Raw genomic sequence first — 27,890 nt, 5'->3', positions numbered from 1 at the left:
GTTCACCTTCGGTAATTGTCAAAGACGATACTTCTCACTCCGTGTATCTCAACTTATGCATAAAATAACAAACCTGTGAAAATTTGAGCTCAATTGGTCGTCGAAGTGGCGAGATAATAATGGAAGGAAAAACACTCTTGTCACACGAAGTTGTGTGGTTTCAGATGCTCGATTTCGAGATTCAAAATCTAATTCTGAGGTCTCGAAATTCATGGAAAATTACTTTACGTTACTTCAGAGGGGGGCGTTTTATACAATGTTTACAACAGCTCCCCATTACTTGTTACGTGTCCACTGCATGCTCATGTAGAAAACAGGGCCTAGTGGTGCGGTATCACTACACCTTTAACTCAATTACTGATTTATGTTCTCACAGGGTGGATTTGGCAGCTGTTGTTCCAGTTTGGGGGTTTTCCCTTTTATAAAGTTAACATATTACACTATGTGAACAGTGATCTGTCAGAACATTTGTTTCACATTAGCAAAGGTTATAGAGATGAAAGGTTAATGTAATTTGACACATAAGTGGATTGGCAGACACTGGAGTTCATAATCAAAATGTACATCCGCCTTTGCCAAACAACAACCCTGGCGGCCCCCAGGGGAGTTCTGAGTGGAGATATTAGAGAGTCCGATTCCTTATAAACAGGTGGATTGTCTGATAGGATACCAGTATCAATCTGGGAACTGATGGACTGATCAAGATGGTGGGGTTGGTGTTGTTTTGTTCCGTCTGTATGGTGCTGGCTGCTCAGATCAGGTGAGTAAAACAATAATCCGCTCCCCCTCGATCCCAACCCCTTACTAAAAAATAATAATAATAATAATAATAAGGAGATTAAACAAGAAAGCCACCCCCCCCCACTCAATTAATTGCCAAGAAATGTATAAGCAATGTGCTAAAACTGGTCAACATTCAAATGCTGTCTCTATAAACTCAGGAGAACTTGCATTTTCATTGAAAGACATTCATCATTTCATACGGTATCGCTTATGGGGGACTAATATGCCAATAGGTACTTAATCTTGTTATTGATTACTTAATTTGTTCAATAGAGAAAGGACTCATATCTCTTTGATAACGTTTACAGATTGTGTTTTGTGGGTATGACGGTTTGATGGAAATGTGAATTTTCCCGTTTAGAGTTTTATCGCTCATCAGTGACCGTTTTGTTCATTTTTTAAAGTCGCCTGGAAATAGAATTTGTTTTCTTTCAAACATAAGAGTATATGCTTGCGAACAATAAAACAATTTTTTTAGTAATTGTTTGTCACGATTTATATGTTTAAAAAATATATAAAGTTGTTTGGGGGCTGACTCCGCCTACCCCTTTTGTGATGTCAATCGAGGCAGATTTTGCCTGCAATGCGTATAGTAAACACACGTGCAAAGTACATGTACGTCCAAGTCGTGAGTTGGTACATTTCAAAAAGTGTTTTTCTGCATTCAGCAGCAATACACCTGGTCGGCATTGCCGGAAAAAAACAATTTTTTTTTTTAAACGTACAAACTCACGACTTGGTCCGTACATGTATTTTGCAATTGTGTTTACTCTACGCATTACAGGCAAAGTCTGCCTCGATTGACGTCACGAACAGCGCCCTCTCGGGTCGGGGTTTACTCTTAAATTTGTAAATAACATAAGAACTGATTTTTTAAAACCTTAGTTAACTGTTTATTCACATTCCACTCATCAAAACACATATATTAGTGACAAAAGCTTTATTTTGAAAAAATACCACTTCCAGGTGACTTTAATCGATGTCACTGCACCATGTGTATTAAAGGAACGTTTACAGAATTTGTAACAAAAATCGTCTAAGATCACAGATTTACATAACACTTACACGGTCTAATGATGATGATAGTAGAAAACATCCCTTGAAATATTTCTGTCTGAAATGTCATACTTGATGAGAAATAAATAAATAAACTAACTTCCCGTTTGGAGTTTATGACTCAGTGAAACTTTCTCAACTTTTTTAAAAATCGATATGCAAAATGTGAAATCGGTTTTCACTATTTTCACGTGACCCAGTGAGCCGATCGATCTCAAACTTCTCCAGGTTTTTTAGTTTAAGGTTTATGATGGTTGATTTACATGAAGTGCTTACACTGCCTGCATCTGTTTTATTAGCAAAAACAGTTCTGTAATGTTCCTTTCAGCTTTAAAATAAAAATCATGTCGTTGTTATTTTATTAATATTTTACAAAAAACACCTGTTCTGACTTGGACTAAACATTTCTTGAAATTCAGCGAATTGTTTATAGCAATCCTCAAAAACACTTTGATTGAATGTTATTTAGTGGGCAATAAAAATGGGGCACCATAACAAATGTATCCGGTTACAAAATCCCCGTGGTGGTCTGAAAACAACAAGACAACACTTGTTTAGATAATTGTCAGGGGGGGGTTTAGTCTGCCAACTTCAAACCCTGAAACGTGGTAGGTCTACATGGTTTGGTAATCCCTCGAGTTGAATATTATATTTCAAGGAGCTTTTGAAAATAGTTTCCTCAGTGCTAGAGAAATAAATTTGGTTGCAAGAGTATGATTTATTTTGTTTAGATAAAAGTGCAGCATTTGTTTGTTTAATCAGCCAGACTTTTACACGTCTAAATTTAGATCAAAGTGTGACATTTTTCATCCCTGTGGATTCTTCTAAATTTTCTCCTTTGAGTTTTTAATTGTTTCATGTTTTTATAAGGGTTTTATGAAATTCATGTGTCTGTTTATACAGTTGTTTTAACGCATGTTTGTTGGCTTTTGTTAACATATCTTTAATCTGTAAATTAAGTGCTTTTCGAGCATTAGGCGGATTTTGCGCTATATACCAACTGTTTTATTAGTATTTATTGTTATTATTGAAACCACAGACTAGAAACTTAACTTGTCCTTTTTATCTAGCAGTGCACAGCAGTATTTTATCATTGCACCCAATGTCATCCGAGTGGACGTCGATGAATCCATTCTTATAAATCTTAAAGGCGTGCCTCAAGATGAAGTCATAACAGTGACTTTGTACTTTCGAATGAGCGGATCAAATACACGACTGGCGGAGACAACAGTAGACGTCGCTGGTGAGCACACTCAACAGAGTCTTAACACTGTTGGAAAATAATCGTAAATTTACGGACTCTGTGAAGTGAAATATTCCATAATTTCGCCGTTATTTTACGGACTTTCCGTAAATGCAAATATTAGTTATGCTAATAAGTGTAATTACAATAAACCATATTAATTTTGCCCAAACACCTACACATAATAAAGTATATTTAAGTACGTATTGTATTTCAGCCACAACCATGTACATGTACAAACCCACGTTAAAGGACTCTTTTTTTTTTTGTACGGAATGAAACAACTTTTCCGGAAATTTTGCGGCAGGAATACAGATTATTTAATAGCAATAATAGTACTACTGCTTATTATTGGCAAGTTTAAGCAGTATTTTTTCCTCTCCGTGATATTTGATATTCCTGGTTTGGTTCCCTAGCAAGCAATTTTGGTTTTAAACATGATTCTGGAGTGATTTTCTTTAAGGCTTTCTAAAATTGAAATAATCATTTTCCTCATCACCAGGTGATCCAGACTCACTGCATCGAGCCACAATGCGGATTGACCGTTCGGAACTCCCTGTGCTGCAGAGTACAGGCCATGAGTTCATCACACTCGTAGTACAATCCGACTCGCCGATACTTTCTTTTCAAGACAGCAAGCCGATACTTCTGAGTATGAAGTCTGGATTTGTCTTCATTCAGACGGACAAGCCACTCTACACACCTTCACAGACAGGTAGGTTATCAATAATAAATACTACAAATTGTTTTTGAGCATTTCATAATAACCATCTAAATGCGATTACATAAGTGCCTTCATTTGGGCCAATAACATTCCTTCTGGGCTCCCTGGTGAGTATACAACCTATTATGGACAACCAGCGATTTTGCCTGGTACATTATTTACAGAAAACATGTCACTGATTTGTCTCTATGTTTTCGTTTCTGTTTACAGTGGATATCCGAATCGTTGTTTTGAATCAAAAGATGTTTCCAGACTTAAATATGGTAATTACATGTACATGTACTCTATTTCTTTGCCTTCATTATACAAACTTTGTAGCATCTCATCACCTTTATGTTAATCATGTTTGTACACCTAATACATGTAGTTTTATCTAGTGCCTACAAAAATTGTAATGGCTTCATATTCTTCAAAGTCACTTCAAAAGGTGCACCTTTACTATTTCAAATTTCAACCACATGTGGCCTTGACTGGGTAAGTTTTAGCTAATTTGGGGCTGAATAAAGACAAATTTACTCGAGCAGGATTGGAACCAATGACCCCCGGTTTAACGGCCGGCACTCTATACCGACCAAACTTTCTTGCTTTTCGTTGGCGGTCTCCCTGTGTCATCAATATCTTCATTAAAGCCAAAAAAACAGATATTTTAAAGAAAGTTGAGTGGGGGGGGGGGGGGGGTGTTAGTTAAAAAAACTTGTCAAAGTCTTCAGCCTTCGAAAGAGAGAACTTAATACATCGTTGTTTTCTTACTCTAAACAGGTTCGAGTCGAAATTATGAGTCCGAACAAAATCGTCGTTCACCAAAAAATGAAAAAGGCCACGGCAGGATTTGCCGTAGTGCAATTTCATTTTCCCCCGGTCCCAGTGTTTGGAAAATGGACTGTGACTGTCTTCTACGGTCACCTGGTAAGATTCAAAGGATTTTATTGAAATATTAAAGGTATACAGTATACTTAGGATTGATGGTTGATTAAAATAGTCGAAGATTGTTTTCATGTTGTGTGTTCAACCATATACATGAAATTACACACCAGCAAAATAATGTTAGCTATGTGTGATATGTGAGTCAGGAGGAAAACAAAGTTAAACATCCGATTACCATTACCTAGAAAAGAAACTTGTAAAAAGCAAGCAAAACAAAAAGGACAAAAATTTTAACAGTTGAATAAAATGATGTTTGTTATAAGTCGAGTTTTTAAAGGCTTTTACGTTGTCCAAGTCGGGTTTTGTTAATAGTTAAAAACCACATGCTTCTAAAAATCACAAATAATTTTCTCATATCTAAAATTTGTTATCTTATCCCTCCTCTGCATAATGATTTAATCAATTTATTCCAATTTTCATATTTCTTAATTTAGTTTAAAGCGAAAACGTCAGTAGAGTTCGAAGTTAAGGAATATGGTAAGTTGTTCCTAACACACTTGTATCTTACAGAAAGCATTTATACTGTTTATTTATCAGATTGCCACAATCAAATAAGCATTATTGGCGAGTGGACAATTTCTATTTTTGTTTCCCCCTTCCAGTGTTGCCAAAGTTTCAGGTTGCCGTGCAAACTAGTAAGGAATACGTTTTACCAGAAACGGAATTTCTTCGTACAACGGTAACAGCAACGTAAGTATGCAATTGGCATTGGTGGAACTTATGGGGTGGGGTGTTTTGATAAATTAAATACACTCTATTTATGTATTCGCCCCCTCTATAACATACGCCTAGATAGTTCATTTGGTGGGTTGGAGCTTGACTTGGTCCACTCCCGCAAGTATTCACGAGCCTCGTAGTCGTAGTGTGAGGTCAGATGTTCAGGCTAGGTTGGCAGCATGGTCGGAGGTTTAAAGACCGCTCCATTCATTTCAATCTTAGTTAACCCTTGATTTAAAAATTAATAACATCACCATACATCAAGCTAACTTTAATTCAACCATTTTACATTGTCATAATTTCCCCACCGGTTGAAATGCCATACAATGAATACTCTTATTAGGTACGTGTTCGGAGAAAGGGTGTTTGGCAAGTTTCTCTTAAAGTATGGAGTCTTCACTGACGATGATAACCTTTTGATTCTTCAAGAAACTGAAAACACAGTAAGTGACGCAGCTCTTAACTTAGTCGCAAAAGTAGAAAAATTCCTAATTCTGCAACGTGTTCCTGACAGGTAGGTATCACTTTAGATTTGACCGTTATGCAATGACTGTTTTACACCTTCTTAGCACCTATCATGTAAGTTTGTTGCCAACACATGTGCCTATTTATGCTGAATGCGCTTTAGCAACGGGTTTTTGATCGTGGGTGCAGTGGTCGGGTTGGTGTAGTTGTGGTATCGTTCCTCGCCTTCCACCTCCGAGGACCCCGGTTAGAATTACGCTGGGGCACTACGTGGTTTGGGTTTTTGTGGGGTTTTCATCCTACATCTAAAACTTCCTCGCTTGTTTTGTCTCTTGGTTTCTTGGATATATACAAGTACAGTTGTGTGGCGCGTCAGACATCGAGCCCGCCCTCAAACATGCGGCAACGCGACAACTTGGGTCGACTGAGTGAGTGTGTATTAAGTTGGCTTTTCTGAGGGTCCTTGGGACTTGAATCCGAACTAAAGTAAATAAGTAAATAAACCTATTTACATCAATAATTATTTTCCTATCACAGCTGGGTAATGGTGGCATTGGCTATGCAGATTTTAGAGTCAGTGACATACCTGCTGATCAGATGGAGACGCTGATGGGAAAGAGTCTCATCATCCAAGCCTTCGTTACGGACGTAGCCAACGGGGAGACCATCAACACAAACCATACCAGGGTTGTCTTCACCAGGACCCCGTACAGATTCAACTGGGACAATACTCGTAGATACTTCAAGAAGGGATTGCCGTTTCCTGTCAAGGTAATGAGACAAAATAAGGATAATAATGAATTATATAGACCTTTTCGAAACGACGGCTTCGGCTGTGGATTCGGCTTCAGGCTAGCTTGGCCCCGCGGTTGTTTTAAAAAATTGCGCGTGCTGTGCGTATACACACTCAGGTCTTCAGACGACCGGACGGAGTCTGAAGTCGAATCCAAAGCCGTTGTCGTGGTTTCGAAAAGGGCTAAAGGTTTGCGGTAACACAATGATAATCCTTGAATGAGTGGGCGTAGTTCTAAAAAGTTTCGACGTTTCGATCAGTATAATGCTCTGATCGTCTTCTGGAGAAAGCTGGACCCTGGTTTTGCATGCTGCTTACGCACTGTGGAGGCGGTTAGATTGGTGATACACAAAGGCGGGAAATAATGAATTCTAAATAATACTATTTGAAATGTTAGCCCTTTATCACACCATATATGGAAAGACTGATGTGAAGCTGATTTCTCAGCACGCAGACACTGTATTCAGCGGACACTTTCTCTTTCTTAACATTTTGCCTCCGTATTTTGCCTCCGTATTAGAATCACGCTGATAAGCCATTCTTTTGATGTATTTTTCTTCAGGCCATTGTCCAATACGTAAATGGACTTCCTGCTAGCAATGTCCCCGTTACCATCCGCAGGATGGACGGGGGCAATCAAGACTTCTCAGACGACGACCAGAATGGTGACACTCGTAACTCTGGACCCAATGGTGAGATATATTTCAGGCTTGATATGCCCAACGACGCAGCAGAAGTCGAACTTCATGTAAGTATACATAAGAAACGCTATACAAGTAAAACAAAAACCACAAGGAAAACTGCTATTATATTCAGAACTCGGATTTGACGTTAAATTCTTGGATCAAGACAGAAATATTTCACAAGACCAAAGACTTCATTTGAACGAGCTTTCTACATCTTGTGATTTGTTTGTTTTTGAACAAGCACTTTAAGAGAAGATATATCTCAGTTGTGGTATATTTTGATACTCAACGGAACTGCATAACAGAAATTCTCTAAAAATATTTCATGTCTACATAAACTGGTCAATAACTTAGTTGAAATTCCTGTTCAAGACTTTGCACAGAATTCTACTCGACCCTCCGGAAAACACAATCTCCGATTACATCACATTCGTCACCAACTAAATCTATGGCAACAGTGTTGTCAGGGTGTAGTACACTGTTTATCACTTTCAGTCTTGGGAATTGTGTGTTCTTCTAAGAGGTTTTTTTGATAACTTGTTTGAATAGTTGGAGACGGCAGATGGTGAACTGAATGAGGAATCTAACGCTGAAAGTAGTTTCACTCTGCGATCAGAGAATTCACCTGTCAGTGAATTCCTGCTGATCAGAATTCCGATGGGAGGATTCGAACAAACCCAACAGGTATTTTTAGTATTTTTTTTATTAACATTATGTGTGCAAGTTTGCCCCAAACAAGCTTCAAAGTAAAACATGAGAAAACAAATATGAGAAAAAATAAACTCAGGGGAGCTGAAGGTGGGAATTTATATTCCTCTTTAAACAGTCTCTATTATAGATAGGATGGAGGGAAACGCGCACCAGAGCTACGACAGATGAAGACTAATGTCATGATGGTCAAAGTCAGTGTCATGCTTTGGACCTTTGACTGCTGGTAACCCCTTTCTGCTGAGCAAACTTGTTTTGCGCTTAGCTGATTTTAGCTCTATGAAATTGGGCCCTTGTTGTGAGTTGTGAAACAAATAGAGTTGATATATAATACATTGATGTCAAAATGAAAGATTCATGTAAATCTAATTTCATTGTAACCCCCATCATTGTCCAATATTAATCTTGATCGTGTCTTCATATTCTCGTTGTTTTTCAGATTGACAGCGCCAGCTCGACTGAGGTGTTACTTTCTCAACCCAAAAATGTTGCACTCCACTTCTTTGTAAGATACTGTTATAACAAGATACATTTGGCTTTGTACAAATATTGCATCATGAAGTCTATGCTCTACGTGATGTCACAGGATTGTCTATTATTATCTAGTTGCATGCAAAGTTTCTATGAATCATAAAAAAAAACCTAAATCTTTCCCCTAAAACATATTTTCTTTTTGTTTCGTAAGGTGATATCTGGAGGGAAGATTGAATATGAAACCAAGAGGCAGATTCAGAACGCCAACACAGCCTTTCAATTTACAATCACTCCCAAGATGGCACCAGTCTCTCGCGTTGTCGCTTACTACATCAACGAAGATGGCCAAGTTATTGCTGACGCATTACTCATGCGAGTTCAGGAGAAATGTGAAAATCCGGTATGACTGTGTTCCTTGGATTTGCAAGCAATTTCAAATCTGAATGTCTAAGTTTTATTTAGATTTTATATTTGTCAAATTGTCATCCTTATTCATTATTCGTCATCATTAACCAACCTTAGTGAAGCAGTAAACAGATAATCCAACAGAAACCCTTATAACTATTTTATTATCTTTAAACAGGTTACTGTTGGCTTTGTAGGACTTCCACGGGAGGAAGGGAGCAACATTTATAAGTCAGATTTTAAGGAGAAACAAATTACAGTTAAAGTCACTGCTAAGCCGGATACCAACGTTGGCCTGCTTGCTGTGGATGAGGCTGTATTTGCCCTTCTCAAATATCACAGACTCACACAGAAAAAGGTAAAATGCTTTGCTGTTCAAGACACGGTACACTATTGGTAACTGTCAAAGGCCAGTCTTCTCACTTGATGTATCTCAACACATGCATTAAATAACAAACCTGTGAAAAATTTGGCATGATTGGTCGTCGAAATTGCTTAACGTATGACATACAGAACCACCATTATCGCACAAGTTGTGTGGTTTCAGTTGCCTTGAATTCGAGACCTCAGCTAATTCTTTCTCAAAAACTACGTTACTTCAGAGGGAGCCGTTTCTCACATTGTTTTCCAAGAAGTTTCACGCTAAGAATTCTTGAGTAATTACCAATAGTGTCCAGTGCCTTTAATGCTTGGATGAATAAAGAAACGTTTACAATAATAGGATTTGATTCTGAGATTCTAAATGCAGACCGATGAAGTGGCCACAATGATGAAGTGGCGGACCCCCCCCCCCCCCCCACCCGGCCTCCCCACACCCCTTAATGAATATACCTCAAGAAATTGGCAGATTGACCTTAAGAGTGACCTCTTTGATCCCCTGCAGGTGTTTGAGAGAATGGCTGGGTATGATCTTGGCTGTGGACCTGGAGGTGGACAGACTGCAGCCGATATCTTTAAGGTAGTTTTCTTTTTTTAAAGAAGACCAAATAACTTCCTTGTTTGTGTATGCCACAAATACACACACGAATACAATCATGAAAACCACTATGCAAAGTTTTGTATGATTTGACATGATTTTCTTCTTCTTCTGCCTTTGTGCTGCTGAATTCACTCACGAGCAATACACTGCTCTTCCATTAAGTTTGAAGACCCAAGTAAATCAATGTGAACACATTCACTTAATGAAAACGATATACTTTCGGAGTTGTTTGTTCTAAGCTTGTTGTTAATGTACAGCGCTGTGGTACTTTCCCCTGTTAGTTAGAGCGCTTGTTAAATACCTTGTAGTAGTATTATTTTTGTGACAAAAATCAGAAATTCTTTATAATAGAGCTTGTGTTGTTTGATTTTTTTATTTCCAGGATGCCGGAGTCACTGTGATGACCACTGCAACTCTGAGTGTACCACACAGGGAAGGTATAGGACAAACTTATCATTTAAAAAGTCATAACCAGCCATTGTTTCAGGTGGTGTATGATTTTGCTGGGCCATGATTCATTTGAAATGTTGGGTCGAATTGACATGCGCGTAGTAAGCATCCAACAAGTGCCTAAAAGTGCTTTAAAAATCAACAAGCATGCGCGCAGCATGAGCAGTCATGAATGTTGTCACAATAGTAAGTCCAGTTGTTTTGATTGCATAATTTATATTATTCATTGATCTTTGTGTCATTTGAAGAAATTGAGTGCCCGCAAGCTATACAGAGAGCCAAGAGATCGATGTCAGATGAGGAGACTAGCCAGATTTGTAAGTATGAAGGTTGGAGTTGATGCTCTAGGACTCAATGGTCCATAGCCGTTTTTATTGCACTATGTTTGCTGTATACAATATACCTTTCTCTGAACTTTCATTTCATCAACTAATACTTGTTGTGAACTAAAACCAAATTACTTTATATTAAGGGACCAGGCCCTGTATAAGCAAAGGCCTTTTTTTTCGCGTGCACTCCTCTTATCACCCATTTAAAAATAGGTATAATCCATGTACATGTACCTATTTTTAAAGATTTTATGTTGTGATATTTAGAAATGATAAACAAACAAGAAAGACTCCAAAATGTCAGACATGAATATTTTTGCATGAACATTTTTAAAAACAGTGGACAATTATGAAGGAGACAGAAGGACGTACTGTGCGATGGGCTTGAGAGAGGTGACGGACCCTCAGAGCTTCCCGTGCATCCGACGGGCTAAAATGCTCGCAAGACGGGAGGGGCTACGGTTGGACAGCCCCCTGGTTGAAGCGTTTTATGACTGCTGTAAGAGTAAAGCAACGGCGAACCAAGGGAGGAGTGACGGCGATGAGGCATTGGATCTAGCGGTCAATGAGCAAGACGCTATGATTCGATCAGACTTTCCTGAAAGCTGGATGTTCTTCAACCTCGAGACTGGGTGAGTAAACACAAACTTGCATGAGTATTTGGTTCAGCAACAATAGTATGTTACAGCAATGGGTGAGTAAACACAAACTTGCATGAGTATTTGGTTCAGCAATAATAGTATGTTACAGCAATGGGTGAGTAAACACAAACTTGCATGAGTATTTGGTTCAGCAATAATAGTATGTTACAGCAATGAGTAAACACAAACTTGCATGAGTATTTGATTCAACAATAATAGTATGTTACAGCAGTGGGTGAGTAAACACAAACTTGCATGAGTATTTGGTTCAGCAATAATAGTATGTTACAGCAATGGGTGAGTAAACACAAACTTGCATGAGTATTTGGTTCAACAATAATAGTATGTTACAGCAATGGGTGAGTAAACACAAACTTGCATGAGTATTTGGTTCAGCAATAATAGTATGTTACAGCAATGAGTAAACACAAACTTGCATGAGTATTTGATTCAACAATAATAGTATGTTACAGCAGTGGGTGAGTAAACACAAACTTGCATGAGTATTTGGTTCAGCAATAATAGTATGTTACAGCAATGGGTGAGTAAACACAAACTTGCATGAGTATTTGGTTCAGCAATAATAGTATGTTACAGCAATGGGTGAGTAAACACAAACTTGCATGAGTATTTGGTTCAACAATAATAGTATGTTACAGCAATGGGTGAGTAAACACAAACTTGCATGAGTATTTGGTTCAGCAATAATAGTATGTTACAGCAATGGGTGAGTAAACACAAACTTGCATGAGTATTTGGTTCAACAATAATAGTATGTTACAGCAATGGGTGAGTAAACACAAACTTGCATGAGTATTTGGTTCAGCAATAATAGTATGTTACAGCAATGGGTGAGTAAACACAAACTTGCATGAGTATTTGGTTCAGCAATAATAGTATGTTACAGCAATGGGTGAGTAAACACAAACTTGCATGAGTATTTGGTTCAACAATAATAGTATGTTACAGCAATGGGTGAGTAAACACAAACTTGCATGAGTATTTGGTTCAGCAATAATAGTATGTTACAGCAATGGGTGAGTAAACACAAACTTGCATGAGTGTTTGGTTCAGCAATAATAGTATGTTACAGCAATGGGTGAGTAAACACAAACTTGCATGAGTATTTGGTTCAGCAATAATAGTATGTTACAGCAGTGGGTGAGTAAATACAAACTTGCATGAGTATTTGGTTCAACAATAATAGTATGTTACAGCAATGGGTGAGTAAACACAAACTTGCATGAGTATTTGGTTCAGCAATAATAGTATGTTACAGCAATGGGTGAGTAAACACAAACTTGCATGAGTATTTGGTTCAGCAATAATAGTATGTTACAGCAATGGGTGAGTAAACACAAACTTGCATGAGTATTTGGTTCAACAATAATAGTATGTTACAGCAATTTTTCTTGATTTAGCAATATCAGTGTTCGTTGTTTTTTTGAACTGTGGATTTTGTTTATTCTATTGAATAACCTGTGCTAAATAATTTCTTCCCTTTAAACATGTCCCTATACACCCAGGTGAAGAGAAGCCCATTATGGTGAAGTATCATGATTGACCAAACGTATATACCTTTTCGTTAACCGTTTCGGAAAATAAACATAAATGCACAACTAAATGTTATGGCTTGTTTATCTTTACTTTATAGAGAAGATGGTTCTAAGCTTCGATCTGTAACTCTGCGCGATAGTGTAACTACTTGGGTAGTGGAAGCAGTTGGTGTATCCAACCAGTACTTAATGTGCGTCGCTGAACCTGCCAAACTGCGAGTCCGACCACTCTTCTTTTTGGATTTAGCTTTGCCATACTCGGTTAAACGGTTGGAGCAAATTGAGATTATTGTGACGGTGTTCAACTACGCTGAAGAAGAACTCCCTGTAAGTGTTAATACAAAAAATGACTTGGCCGAGTCCCGTAAACCTTCCTAAGCCTAGAAAACTCTGCTTAGCAAATATTAAAGGTTACCAGCCAAAATACTCGCTCTTCTTACACGTCCGTTAAAAACCTTGCAGGGTCGTTGCAGTGCGATAAAGGCCCATCATACGGCCGCCGACCCTGCCGGCTTTAAACGGCCTATGAAGATGTCGTCGCTACCCTTTTTATTCCCTTATTACTACTGTTGTTTTTGTACATTAACACAGACATTTCTAACGTTTCTTTGGTTCTATTAGCTTTACATGTGAAAGTAAGACACTTTTGTTTGTTTTATTGGCACAGGTTTCGGTCAGGCTAAAGGGAGCAGATGGGTTGTGTTCCGAAGCTCAACCAGGCGAACTGTCCGAAGCGAAAACAATAAACGTACTCCCTAACGAACCTGGTGCCGTTAAATTTGTCATAATCCCTCTGGAAGCAAAGCGCATCCCGATCGAGGTTCACGCTTTTAGCAACTTAAAGGGAAAAGACAACCACAACGATGCCGTCAAGAAGTACCTGAATGTATATGTGAGTATCGTCTTGGAATGTAGTGGATTGTTTTTGTAACCTTTGTTTTGTTATAATAATTGTTGTTTTTTTCTTGGTGTTCCGTGTTGGTCTTTTGTGGCCTGTGTGGCTTTTATTTATATTTACATTTTTAACATATTTATTGTAATATTACTTGTAATTCAAATACAATTCGACGTTTTGCTGTTTTACTTTTGAAATATTTTTAATTAACCAATAAATACGACAACAATTTAAGTCTAGTTTATCATAGGAAAGACAAACGTACCTTTTCTCTTTTCTCTGTTCATTATACAGCAAGAGGGTTTAATACAGCGATTCACTGAGCCAATAACTGTGGATCCAGTCAACTCTCGATCCCTGGCCCCAAACATTAATGGGGGACCAGCTCAGTCTTTTCAGCATGACCGTAAGTAGAATGAAAGATAACGGTGGCAAAAAAAAACATGACCTAATTTCAATAAAGCTGTTAAAGCCATTGGACCTTTTCGGTTCAGAAAAAAAAAAATCACAGATTTACAAATAACTTACAGGGTTTACAGAAGGCAATGGTGAAAGACTTCTCTTGAAATATTATTCCATGAAATGCTTTTATTTTTTGAGAAAACAGCAAAACAATATAAGTTCTCGTTAACGAGAATTACGGATTTATTTTAAACACATGTCATGACACGGCGAAACGCGCGGAAACAAGGGTGGGTTTTTCCGTTGTTTTCTCCCAACTCCGATGACCGATTGAGCCTAAATTTTCACAGGTTTGTTATTTGATATGGAAGTTGTGGTACACAAAGTGTGGGCCTTGGACAACACTGTTTACCGAAAGGGTCCAATGGCTTTAAGCAGAAAATACTGCTTTGCAAATTTCTTTGCTGGGCAAACAATTATAGGGGCACCAGTCTCAAGAATGTATATTGGTCGATTTTCGGTTGATAATCAATTTCTGGTCAGCAAGTTTTTATGCTTACAGGGTTTTTGCAATGGGCCCTGAGAATTTGCCTTGCCTCTTATCAACTTATTAGGTTTTCTATAAACTTTAAAAAAGTTAATCAACTTGTGTTTTTCTATGCATGCAGTTTGTCCTGCCCATCCACTGTCAAGTATCCTCATGATGGCATACTTTAATAGAAGAAATGTTTGAAAATCGTCTCGTTATGCTCTTCTTACATTACAAAGAGTATTTCCTTCTTTGTTGATGTGTCTATAGAGTTCTGGGGCGAGGAAGGTGAAAATAGTCAAATCGATGTCATACGCTACAACCTGAATAAAGATGCCATTCCTGGTACCCATAAAGTCTTTATCAGTCTCATGGGTAGGTATTTGAGGTATTTGAGGTCCCCTTTCCCGCACTGTAAGAAATATCCGTATTTTTACGGACTCCGTAAAGTGAAAATTCCGTTATTTTGCCGTTATTTCACATACTTTCCGTAAACTAAAACATTAATTACGCTAGTCAGCGTAATTACAATCAACTACATTTGCCCAAACACCTACACATATACGTATTGTATTTCAGCCACGACCGTGTGCACACTGTGTACAAACCCAATTTAAAGGACTTTATATTTTACGGAATGAAACAACTTTTCCGGTAATTTTCCCGCATGAATATGGAATTTTATTTGTTTGCTGAATGCGCCATAGCAGATTATAAGCCCTTATAATGTGCTACATTCTCATAATTCATAACTTCAATGACCTATCTTTCTGGGTCGCCTAGGGTATCTTGTTGGTAGATACGTGCGCTATATAAGTATAGTGGATATTCTTATTATTTTTAAAGGGAGCATCATGGGCAATGTGATAGAGACCGTTCTTGGAGGGTTGGATAGCCTTCTTGAAATCCCAAGAGGGTGTGGTGAGCAGACCATGCTTTTCTTGGCTCCCAACGTCTACGTCTATAGATACCTGAAACACAGTGATCAATACACTGCTGACCTGGAAGAATCTGCTAAGCAGTACATTGAAAATGGTAAGTACCGGAACCCATTTTTGAATTATAAGTAGGATTTGAAACTTTGCATGGTGGACTATCTCTAAATGAGTTGGGGTGTTTTTGAAAAGAACCGTTGGTTTCAACTCATTTTTATATTGGCATATTTTTCCTACTTGAATCTGATTTCCTTTTGTGTTTGCCCCCTGGAAAATCATTGAAGTCAATGTTATTAAAAAACCTGAAAGAAAATCTTATTAAAACCTACACCATGTCAGTCATTGAACTTGGCCCTTGAAGGGGCACAACGATTTTCCTCTTGCCAAGGGGCACTTCTAGGAGGAAAATGTAAGTTTGTATTGGAACCCTGCAGAGGGCGTCCCAGCAAAATCACATAGCACGCACGGCAGATGCTGTGGGTGGCGTGTGTTATTTAGAGGTTAAATGTCTTCAAGGTCAGCTGCGAAGAGAAATTTCCAAACTTTTTTTCAATGTCATGCTTGTTTGTGGCTTTTCTGCAGTTCTTTTACACGAAGAAATCTTGATTTCTTTGTGCTGGATTGATAAATGATGCAATTTGTTTGTATAGCGCAAAGTAGAAATATTTAGGTGATTGCACCTCACCATGTGCGTGTCCGTTAAAATTGACAGGAGTGACACGTGAGCTGACGTTTCGACAGGTTGATGGTTCATTTGCCGCTTGGCCCAATCGTCCGGGTAGTACTTGGTGAGTAAAGGAACCTTGTAGATAAAAATAATATAACTCAAGTTCAATAGCATGTAGTATAAAAAAGTAAATTTTTCTCTATATAAACGATTTTCTTCAAACAATCCTTTAACTTTCTGAGCAAGTGTTGTTTTATTATTTCACTTTCAGGTTGACTACCTTTGTGACTAAGGTCTTTTGTCAGGCAAGGGAGTTTGCTTTCATCGACGATGATGTGACTTGCAAAGCTTTGGAATGGCTGACGACAACAACACAAAACGAGGACGGTTCATTTAGAGAAGGTTCGATTGTACATCACAAAGAAATGATTGTGAGTATACATAAATACATAGTTTGCCAGTGTTTGCCGCCTTTAAAGGGTTACCTTGGATCGGATGAGTTGGTCTATAAAAAGCGTCTGTAACCGTTTTTTATATAATGCATATGGTTGGAAAGATGTTTTAAAAGTAAAATACAATGATCCACACAAGTTTGCCTCGAAATTGCGTGGTTTTCCTTTTACTGTGCGAACTAACACGGTCGGCCATTTATGGGAGTCAAAAATTTGACTCCCATAAATGGCCAACCGTGTTAGTCGACGAGGTAAAAGGAAAACCGTGCAATTTCGAGGCATGTTTGTGTGGATCATTGTATTCTACTTTTAAAACATCTTTCCAACTATATGCATTATATAAAAAACGGTTACAGACGCTTTTTATGGACCAACTCGACCGATCCAATGCAATGTGTTCCTTTAACACAGGCCAAATATCTACAATGTCAACCGATACATTCCACAAAATGCGTATGACTGAGAAAATAAAGGTATACATCAGAGTTCTACCCAGGATTTCTTTAGAGGCGGACAAATGTTTTCCCAAGTCCCTTTTTACTGGTTAAAATCCAAGGTTTAAAAGAGTATTGCAAGCAACTTACAAATTTCTGAAAACGTGTGGTGGTGTAGTAAAAGTTTTGTAGCATCAAAAGCTGCTGTACTTCTAATTGAGTAAGTTTGTATTCCCATTAATTTCAAGAGTGATTACCAAACAATTACCTTCATTGAAGCAAAACTTGTGGCATTGTAAGTGCACGTATTTTAGTGAGATTTCACACAGTTGTCTTAGATCAAGGTACTTAGCTTCTTAGCATAAGTGTGTGGTGCTATTTATATGAAACCAGTGTTTGTGTGTTTCATGCTTTCAGGGCAGTGTGCAAGGAAGTGTTTCCATGACAGCGTTTGTGCTGATTTCTCTTCTGGAGTGTGAATGTGCCACAGTGGTGAGTATCTAGTATAATCTTCCCTCTTTTGTTTAAAGATTCTGGTTTAGGTTTGAACAAAGACAAAACTACTGAAGAGGAACTTGAACTAAGGACCTCCGGATTAACACTTGGTACTTAACTATCTGGCCCTGTGTTGGCGGTTTCCCTATAACAAGCAATAAGTTTATTTTTGAGGTGCCAGTCACCAGTCATAGCCAGGGATCATACTCTAGCTCACAATACAACCTGGAAAGCAGCATGCCAGGGGATCACTTTAAGGGATGCAACTTTTTCATATCAAATGCGTTGTAATAAACCACAAGGAAAAATGACAGGGTAGATTTTAAACACTGTTGGTTGGAATAAAGAAAATTGGATGGAGCAGGACTTCAACCAGCGACCTCTGGATTAATGTACCAGCACTCTATCAACTATTAGTCAATATCTTTTTTTCAAGGTTGCCGATCACAAACCATACAACTCTAAGCTGTCATATAGCTAGGGAAAATGTTTCTATTAACGATATCAAACATTTAACTTTGAAACATTCAACTTTGTCTCTTTACGGTTTACAATGACTAGGATACTAGCAACTCTGTTGCTCTTGCTTCGGCTTTCTTAGAGGGTCAACTACAACAATTGACGAGACCTTACGCCATCGCCATTACTGCATACGCCCTTGCTCTGGCCAATAGCGACCTAGCCGATGAGGCTCTCACAATGCTCAAAGACATCGCTACGTATGAGGAAGGTAAGTTTGCAGTTGTGTTATATATTTTGTTCCACACATTAATTGCTATTAATCTTTGTGTCACAACCTGACACTTGGTGTAGAAAAAAAACGTTTTTTCCCTCGCTCTTTTGATTTTTAAAATTTGAATTTAAAGAATATTCGGCCTATAATAATCATCAATGTCCAACGATTCATAAACATATATTTGTTGTGAAACCACTGTGAAATCTCAGCGAAGTGAGATGGCTGAAATTCAAGGAATTATTTCAATCCAGAACTTGAATTAAGTGCACTAGACCAATCGGCCATATTACGCTGAGAGAAAAGCAACATCGATGATTGATAGTAAATGAAAAATTATTTGTCTTTGTACTATGTAGAATCAAAACATCGCTATTGGGCATTGGATGTCTTGTCATATGGCGCTGGTCCCAAACCATACTGGTACACCAGAAAACCCGAAGCAATTGAAGTGGAGACAACAAGCTACGCACTGCTGGCCTTTCTTCAACTGGATGACGTGTCGTACAGCCATGACATCGTTAAATGGCTAACAAACCAGGAGAACTATCAGGGTGGATTCGTGTCTACACAGGTAACTATGAGCTACTCATGTAACACTGGCTTAATACTTTGGACTTGAACAGAAGTGGTATTGTAAGCCCAGTATTGCACCTTTTATCTCAGGCTTTTTGGTTCAATCATCACATATCATTCCAGAGGCGGGGTCACCTCGGATCGGCCACTAGATTTGGAGCAGGGAGTTGCATTCAAAGTGAGTGGGTCGCGATGCGCAGAGGCAGGACACTCAGCCAATTGGGTCTGTTAAAACCTTTTTATCGGATTCGCTGCCATGTTTCTAGCTCTAAAATTTGTTTCTTTTTATCATATTTTAAAATCCAAATCTTTAGGATACAGTTATAGCTTTGCAGGCACTGTCTGCGTATTCGATCAAGTCGGACACGAACGTCATCGATATCGGCTGTCAAGTCAGTTGTCAGGAGGCTGAGTTCGATCAAGAGTTCCTGCTCAAACCTGACAATGCAATCCTCAGGCAGTTCGCTGAAATTAGGGTGAGTTATTTTTGCAGCGTCAGGCTTCGAGTCTGAGTATAATTATGTACCCAATGTGCAGGAAAATGGTTACCAGCTAATATGTATTAAAGACAGTGGACACTATTGGTAATTGTCAAAACCAGTCTTCTCACTTGGTGTATCTCAACATATGCATAAAATAACAAACCTGTGAAAAATTTAGCTGAATTGGTCGTCGAAGTTGCGAGAAAATAATGAAAGAAAAAAACACCCTATTGTCACACGAAGTTTGCTTTCATGTTTAATTTCGAGACCTCAAAATCTAAATTAAATTCATAAAACCTCGCGATTTGTTGCTAAAAATTTGTACGGCACCAGAATTTATTTTACAAGACCAGAAATGAGAAAAAAAAAACGAAGACACCAAAGACCCAGATAACTATTTCCTAGATTTGATTAGAAAATTGAGGAGGCACTCGCAGTGATTCCCAGAACACCGGCCAATAGGCATGACCGAACATTTGCCATGGTATGAAGAAATCACAAGACGCTAAAAATATACCTCCTATTGGGCCAAATATAATGACAAACATTGGTGGCAGCTTGTACATTTTCTTGTTTGCCCTAATGTATACACGATAACTAAAATGTTATTAATTAAGGGGGGGGGGGGTTACTGTATGAATTCTGAGCTTAAAGACATCATCCAACCCAAAAGTGGGTAAACCTATAAGCTTTTAATGTATCTTAACATCTGAAGTTTTACTTTCTATGTTTAGGTTCCAGAACATCAATCCGAGTTCAAAGTGTCTTTTGATTCTGCAGGCACAGGCATGGGTCAACTTAAAGTAAGTGTAGACAGTTTACCCTCCCACCCCCCCCCCCCCCCTCAAGCCAATAATTTGCTTGTTTAGGAAGTACATCTTTATAGTAAGTTTGTGGTAAAGCCACCTATAAATATAAATTATTTTCTTGAGGAGTTGTGGCTCTGAAGAGAGACGTTGATACAAACATTCCTCACAAAAAAAGATTTACATAAATAAAGAGCAAGGTAAACAAGCCTTTACTTTTGTGGTACCGTTTGCTTGTTTCAATCCTTATATTGAGGTAGATTTGTACAATTCAAGTATTATGTGAAAGTTTCATTCCAAGTTTGTGGGAATAAAGTATTAGCATTAACTGCAGTTACGTCGCTCCTCAGATTCAAAGTTGGGCGTACAAACTGATGTATGTTTACGTACGTTTTATACTATCGGAGCTGTTACCTTTCAAATAGTTTTCTAATTGTCATTTATTTTAAAAGTGATTACCAATCGTATACCGATTAAAAAATCATTGAAAAAATTAAAAAGGTGTGTGGATGCCGCTTGTTTGTCTCCAATGTATTATGTTCAGTCAGATCTTGCAAGAAACTGTCCACAACGAGCCCAGCCAGTTTTGTTTTATTTCCTTAGTTTGAGTCCAGCTACAACATCCCGGAGCCGAATGTGGACAATTGTGACTTTGTGCTAAACATCAACCAAGAAGCCATTGAAGTGGATGAGAACAATCAACGTATCCAGTATACTATTGAACTGAGGTAACAATAATAATAATACAGAGTTCTTATAAAGCGCACATATCCTAGACACTAGATCAAGGCGCTGAACAGAAAGAGAATTAACAATAAACAAATTAATGGGCTCTGAACAGTTCGGTCTTCAACAGTTTTTTGAATGTCATGATTGAGTCAGACTGGCAGATTTCTTGGGGAGTTTGTTCCATAGGTTGGGGCCGCTATAACCAAAGGCACCCTGACCAACCAGTTTCTTACAGATGGTGGGAGTAAGTTTTGTTGCGGCGTCCAATTCACGGAGTCGGCTGTCGCGATACTAAATGGAGAGAAGATTGTTGAGATAGACAGGTGCTGAGGAGTGAAGGCATTTCCAAACAAAGAGCATTATTTTTCCGAAACCGGAAGCCAATGGAGTTGTTGAAGGATGGGGGTGATGTGTTGGAGGTATGCAGCGAATTTGTGGTGTACAGTAACCCGACTGTAAAAATCTGCCAACATTTCCACTTTTAGGTTGAAACCTTACTAGGCGTGCCCGGCCGTGGCAAAGCAAATACGCACACCTGAGTATTGCTTTGACGTTTCTGATCAGCCAGAGTGGTTCGAGTCCTGGTCATGACTATATGTGTCCTTAAGAAAGACTCTTCACAATTGCTGCGTCTTTCTTATAGTAACTCCCTATGGGTTATCTGTAAGTGCTTTTCTAAAAAATAAATGTTTTCTGTTTTCTTCTAATTCTGCAGTTACTTAAAAGGCGAGACGACTGGAATGGCAATTCTTGAAGTAGGTTTATACACAGGGTACCAAGCTATGGCGGAAGATCTGGACGAGGTAATGTTATTTTGCATTACGGATGAAGAATTGTTTTTTTCCCATCTATAATGGTGTTTTTTGTTTGTATGGGCAAGCTTACCACAAGCTGTGGCTTTTCTGGTTAATATGCTCCCCATTTCCAATTCTCCTCTTTATATTTGTTATTGTTAATTTGATTATGTTGGAATGAAAACATGTCTGAAAATGTGTGAGAAAGTATTATTTAAACTACCTGTAGCCATCGCGCTAGCTTGATGGTCCAGTGGTAAGATATTAGGTATTTTTCCAGTCAATCAAGAAAATATATTGAAAGCAACATCACAATCGTTGCGTAATCTGCAATCAACATTTAAAATCACATTTTGTTCTTGTTGTTTCAGGTCAAACAAAACAGCGGAGACAACATCCATCTTATTGAAGAAACTGATCTATCAGTCGTCTTTTACCTGGATGAAGTATGTGCTGATGAAGTTTCAATTGTTTGCAAATATTGTTCCCTTTAGAACAAGTGTTTTCTTTAGAAACCAAGTGACCCTAAAACATTTAATTAAGTACCTCTAGGCCCAGTTGAAGATACCTTTGATGAGTTGAGCATTAGGACCTTTATCACGTTGTCGCCATCTTGTTCCATGTTTCCAATAACAGCAACGAATGCTAACATTTATTGCGCAAACATGGTTTCGGCCAGCCTTCGTTTGGTTTTACAATGAGTTGGAATGGAGTAAAATCAAGATGGCCACACCGTGATAAAGGTCTATCGGAAGCTATTCCTGATTGTGCGGTTATCAATGTTCTTTCTTCAGATCAGTAGAGATCGAGTTGAGGAGATCACTTTCAAAGCCGAACGAAAACTCAAGGTTGGCAAACTTCAGCCTGTGTTGGTGAAGGTGTTTGATTACTATAACCCTAGTAAGTATAATAATATTATTAATAATAATAACTAGGTATTATATAGCCTTGGGATAGGGCCAAGGCACATCAGTGTAATATGCGTAAAACTAACAATGAATATCAAATAAACATTACTCTCTTGTTTTTTGTTCACAGCCGTTGAATGCAGTAAATTCATCCACCCTGATGAAGGCGGGGCTCAGTTGAGTACACTGTGTGTTGGGAACACATGTTCTTGTGCAGCAGGTATGTGGCGCCAGTAACTATATAGGACTTTAAACCGTATGACGTCAACATTCAAAAACCTGCCCTGTGTGTGTGCGTATATAGAAATCAAACAAAATTTGGTATGCCTATGACATGGTGCTCAATTATGTGCCATGCCCCCCCCCCCCCCCCCGGCCAATGTGTTCTTATTGTGTTTTATGGACCTCAGCCATTTAGAATTTCATTGCCGCGCTGTGATTAATTTGTTTTTCGTAAAAGAAAGTCTACTTTTATAGACCTACGTAATGATTTGTGTGACGGTTCCTTTTTGTAAACTGCAGGCAAATGTGCCCCGGGTATCATTATAGACCATAGAACCATTGGCGTTGCGGAGTTGAAGTTAAAAGCTTGCGACACTGCAGCTCATTTTGGTAAGTATTCTCAAACAAAATGTTGAATAGAAACAACAGTATTTGCAAATAATTGTGACACAATATTGTGACATACAATTGTGAACTTTTAAAAGGATTTGGCAGCAAGGCTTATTCCATGTAATTTTTGCTAGAATGAAACGAAACATCAAAATGACTGAGTAGTAAGGAAACCCTTGTAACGGTTCTAAACTTCAACATCACGAGCACTGAGCAAGGCAACCCTTGTAACTTTCTAAAATGACATGAAACATCAAAATAAATAAACAGCAAGACTTGTGGCTCTGATTCGTTTAACCGTAAAGGACATTTTGAAATGGATTTCAATGTTTTTAGGGCAGTTTTTGTTTTTAATAATCTAAACGAATCCTACATACCACTAGACCATCGCGCATCAGTGTTAAGTTTTTTGTTTTTTAAAGTAGTCTCCCATGAAAAAACCCAAGCATAATATCCCAGAGGGATAGCTAAGTGCTAATTTCAACAGACCATCCCATCATAAAAAAAACAAGAAGAAAAGAACGGAAATAATGGTTATTGGACTATGTCTTACTCTTTAGAAAGTAATGAGAGACATAACAAATTATTAATGCTTATAATACAACAGCCTTTGAAGCAGAAGTGGTGTCAACTAAAAGAAGAGGATCTTTCCAGTCCATCAGCATGACTATATTGACTCCAGTCAAACCAGGTAAGATTGCCGGCCATGGTTTCCCCCCCCCACCCCACCCCTTCCTCTAATGACTGACCTCACATGTCCATGCTATGCTGACCCGTGAAATATGCTTGACGTAAGGGTGGAATCCCTGCTTCCGTGAGCGCCGATTCTATAATTACGGTAAGCAGAGCCATGAAACTGGGCCCTGCATTTTCTGGCCTGGCAAACAGTGTCCGAAACAATAGTTTAAAGGAACACGTTGCCTTTGATCGGACGAGTTGGTCTTTGAAAAGCGTTTGAAACCGTTTGTTATAAAATGCATAATGAGTAGAAAGATGTTGTAAAAGTAGAATACAATGATCCACACAAACATGTCTCGAAAGTGCAAGGTTTTCCTTTTACCTAACACGATCGGCCATTTATGGGAGTCAAATTTTTGACTCCCATTAATGGCCGACCGTGCAAAGTAAAAGGAAAACCGTGCAATTTCGCGGTTTTCTTCAAACATGAATGTTCGGCAAAAGGAGCTGAATTGTTTATAAAACTGTTTAAGTGTGCATAAACACTGTCGATGCTGTCATGTTCTGGTCCAATTCCTCATCCCACAGGTCTAGATCTTGTGGCTATGAATCAGAATCGAACTTTCTTGAAGAGTATGAGTTGTGACGAGCCAGATCTCAAGCCTAGACGCTACCTGGTGATCGGTACGGGTGGAATACCATTCAAAGACGACATGGGACAACCAAGGTGATTCTCTTTTTGTACATTAACTATACTGTCGTCTTTCATGTTCAAGACAACACAATTTTATCCGCTTCCAGTTTATATATTTATTGACCAAACCAACAGCGGACGAGCCGCCAATTACAGGAAAGGATAATACAAAGTTAAAAATATTCATATAGCCTATATAAAATACTATGTATATGAACAAAGCTAACGGTTAAAATAGAAACATCTTAGGAAAGAAAATTAAAGCAAACATTGAAGATTAAATAAATTAAATTTGGGAATAGCAACAGCTACTATAGAGAGTGGCATTTGTGTACGCTGCTCCAAATCTTTGAAATAATCTACCTCCTTGTTAGACAGTCTTCTCCACTTAATGTATTTAAATCGAAGTTAAAAACTGCACCCATTTAATTCATTCTTGCTCTGTTTGTGTATTAGTATTTCTTATTTTCTTGGCATTTTTGTACTTCTTGTAATGCACATTAGGGTATACTGATTTCCAAGACAGTTTCTGTAAATTAATTCTGGTTCATTCTATTTTCTTTGATCCACAGCTATAAGTACCTCATTGACGAGAAGATGTCATTCTATGAGTGGCCCAAAGAGGGCGGTGGTAGAGATCTCACCAAAAACAGATGGAAGAATCTCAAACGTAAACTGGATCAGTTGAAACAACAGTTGATTTCTGGGACTGGATGCCCGACTTAATCCAATACTTTGTGAATTTTTCTACAAATAGGAGCCAGACCAGGATGCTTTATAATATAAAGTTTATATACACTTTTAAATGATCATAATATTAAACGTACAATGTAGTTTGCCATTTCCAGTTCTCTTTTGCTATGATAAACGGTCAAGCGTTGATAAGGAATTTTATCATTTGTTTTGTTTACATTATGCTGATTGCTATGACACGGTAATGCATGGATAAGGAATTGTTTGTTTGTGTTATCACGTTTCTGATGTAGTCTTATTTGCTAGATGATTAAAGGCACTGGACACTATTGGTAATTACTCAAAATAATGGTTAGAATAAAAACTTACTTGGCTCCCTCTGAAGTAAACGTAATTTTTTGGAAAGAAGTAATTTCTCACTCAAATATTTGAGTTGAATTCGAGACCTCTATTCAAGGCATCTAAATCACACAACTTGTGCGAACAAGGATGTTTTTCCCTATTATTCTCTCGCAACTTCATTGACCAATTGAGTTCAAATTTTCACAGGATTTGTATTGTATGCATAAGCCTATGTAGTGATACGCCTGCCTTTGACAATTACCAAAGGTTTTCACTGCCTTTGACGTGGATGAAGAACATGATTTCGGTTTTACACTATGCAGATGTAAATTGTAAACAAAATTATAAGGGGTAGCATTGTTATCAAATATTGGTCAAAAATTGAAACAAATCAGAAGGGGTGAGTGCAGTGCTTTTCATGAAATAATTGTCAAAAGTCAGAGAACAAAGGGGTAAATTTAGCAATGTTATCAAATTTGGGTCCAAAATTTAAAAAACAATCAGCAAGTCGAGCATCTCTTCATATTTGTGTACAAAATATAGAAAATCACAAGAGGGTAGGTAAGTTCAATACTTTTCATGAAGTTTTTGTCAAAAGTGAGAGGGAAAAACAAGGATAAGTCTAGCACCTTTCATTAAGTTTTGGTCTAAAATTTGGGGGGACGACGCAAGGTGTAGGCCTAAGTCAAGCATTTTTATCAAACTTGTGTAAATAAATATAAACAATCTTAAGGGATAACTCCAGCGTTTTCCATCAATTTGGGTCCAGCATTGTCATCAAATTTTGATCAAAAAGTGAAAATGAAACAAATATAATCGTAGGGGGATAATAATAATGGAGTAGTTAAGCATTTCTATAATCGAAGGGGGGGGGGAAGTAATAATGGAGTAGTTAAGTATTTCTATAATCGAAGGGGGAAATAATAATGGAGTAGCGTAGTTTCATGTGATTTTGGGGTCAAATTTTGAACAAAGCACACGGGTATAGTTCATTTCTGTCTGTCTCTCTAGTTAATATGGCATGTAGAAAGCATTCAAAAGTGTATCGCGATCGTTACTAAAGCTTTTTATTAAAACTTAAGATACAAAGCACGCACTTGTATAGCCAAAAATTACGCATGAATGCATGCAACATTTAATAAAAGTGTATTTGAGTTTCAAATGCTTGTTATTTTTAAGTGTTTTTATATGCAGCCTCGACTTTATGAGAAAATAGAATTAACTCCCTTAAATTGTACCATACATACTTTCCTAAAAAACATAACCCCACAGATTACACACTAAGCAGGAGATAAACTATTCGGGCAGAAAATTGCTTTTTGATTAAACCAGATTCATACTTGTACTTTTATATTTAAATCCTTTGAATATGATGTAGGGTCATTGAAATTGATGCTACAATTCTCTATAAACAAGGGACTTTGGTGGCAAATACACACATGAAGAAATGTCAATGTAAGAAGAATATATGTTGATTAAGACAAAGAGCAGACAAAGAAAATAACAACTGGGTCTTCATGACCTCAAGACACCAATGACAGACCACCAAAGTTTCTTCAAAAAAGAGAAAATAGATTTTGGCAAATAGAGACATTTCAAGGTAAGAATCAACACAAGAAGAATATTATGTTGATTAAGACACAGCGCAGAGAGTAGAGAGAAACTTCCATCTCAGTCTTCATGACCTTAAGACATCAATGGCAGACCACCAAAGTTTACAAACAATACTTAATCTCTTGATAAATTCTGATTGCAAACAGGTAGGTGAATACCCGATTCACACAGAATGGTTTCCTTATTGTAATCAGTGTGAATGAGATATGAGCACATAACAAAGATAATGTGGTTTCTATGAATCCACGAAAGGCAGTGAATTTGAGTAAGGACATCAAAAGAGGAAAAGGAAGTGGATTGTTTGGGTCAGTAATGTTGGTGTTGAGTTTTGCCTTTGCATCGCATAGCGTAAAAACCTTTAAAAATTCTAAAGTCAGCTTTCTATTCCCACAAAGTCATTTAAATTCGTGCAATTCAATAGAGACTATTCCTGTGATGTGCATTGAAGATCGATGTAGTTTTCCTCCTTTTCTCATCTCCTTTGAAA

At 38.0% G+C, this 27,890-nt stretch overlaps 1 protein-coding gene across 2 annotated transcripts; it reads left to right on the top strand.

Moving 5' to 3' along the window:
• The first annotated feature begins 604 nt into the window (after window positions 1–604).
• On the top strand, window positions 605–26,938 carry LOC139948006 (complement C3-like). 2 transcript variants are annotated; one of them, XM_071945959.1, is made up of 39 exons: window positions 605–760; window positions 2,913–3,082; window positions 3,585–3,797; window positions 4,017–4,069; window positions 4,566–4,712; window positions 5,165–5,207; window positions 5,333–5,420; window positions 5,791–5,890; window positions 6,450–6,683; window positions 7,268–7,453; window positions 7,941–8,075; window positions 8,539–8,604; window positions 8,785–8,973; window positions 9,157–9,336; window positions 9,862–9,936; window positions 10,340–10,394; window positions 10,656–10,724; window positions 11,077–11,368; window positions 13,032–13,260; window positions 13,601–13,825; window positions 14,123–14,234; window positions 15,030–15,134; window positions 15,606–15,794; window positions 16,407–16,482; window positions 16,633–16,792; window positions 17,665–17,739; window positions 18,304–18,472; window positions 18,835–19,049; window positions 19,366–19,527; window positions 20,268–20,336; window positions 20,943–21,067; window positions 21,784–21,871; window positions 22,234–22,308; window positions 22,657–22,762; window positions 22,901–22,990; window positions 23,293–23,382; window positions 23,990–24,073; window positions 24,649–24,787; window positions 25,327–26,938. In XM_071945959.1, the coding sequence occupies exons 1-39, from the start codon at window positions 705–707 to the stop codon at window positions 25,478–25,480; spliced, it is 5,088 nt and encodes a 1,695-aa protein (XP_071802060.1). In that variant the 5' UTR covers window positions 605–704; the 3' UTR covers window positions 25,481–26,938. The 2 variants fall into 2 exon arrangements, with proteins under 2 accessions (XP_071802060.1, XP_071802059.1); XM_071945958.1 differs by having other exon boundaries at window positions 624–760; window positions 2,910–3,082.
• Window positions 26,939–27,890: the final 952 nt, after the last annotated feature.

The sequence above is a fragment of the Asterias amurensis genome, chromosome 15, assembly GCF_032118995.1.
Source record: "Asterias amurensis chromosome 15, ASM3211899v1".
Taxonomy (NCBI): Eukaryota; Metazoa; Echinodermata; class Asteroidea; order Forcipulatida; family Asteriidae; genus Asterias; species Asterias amurensis.
The sequence above is the reverse complement of the archived record's forward strand: the minus strand, read 5'-3'. Positions and strand labels throughout refer to the sequence as shown.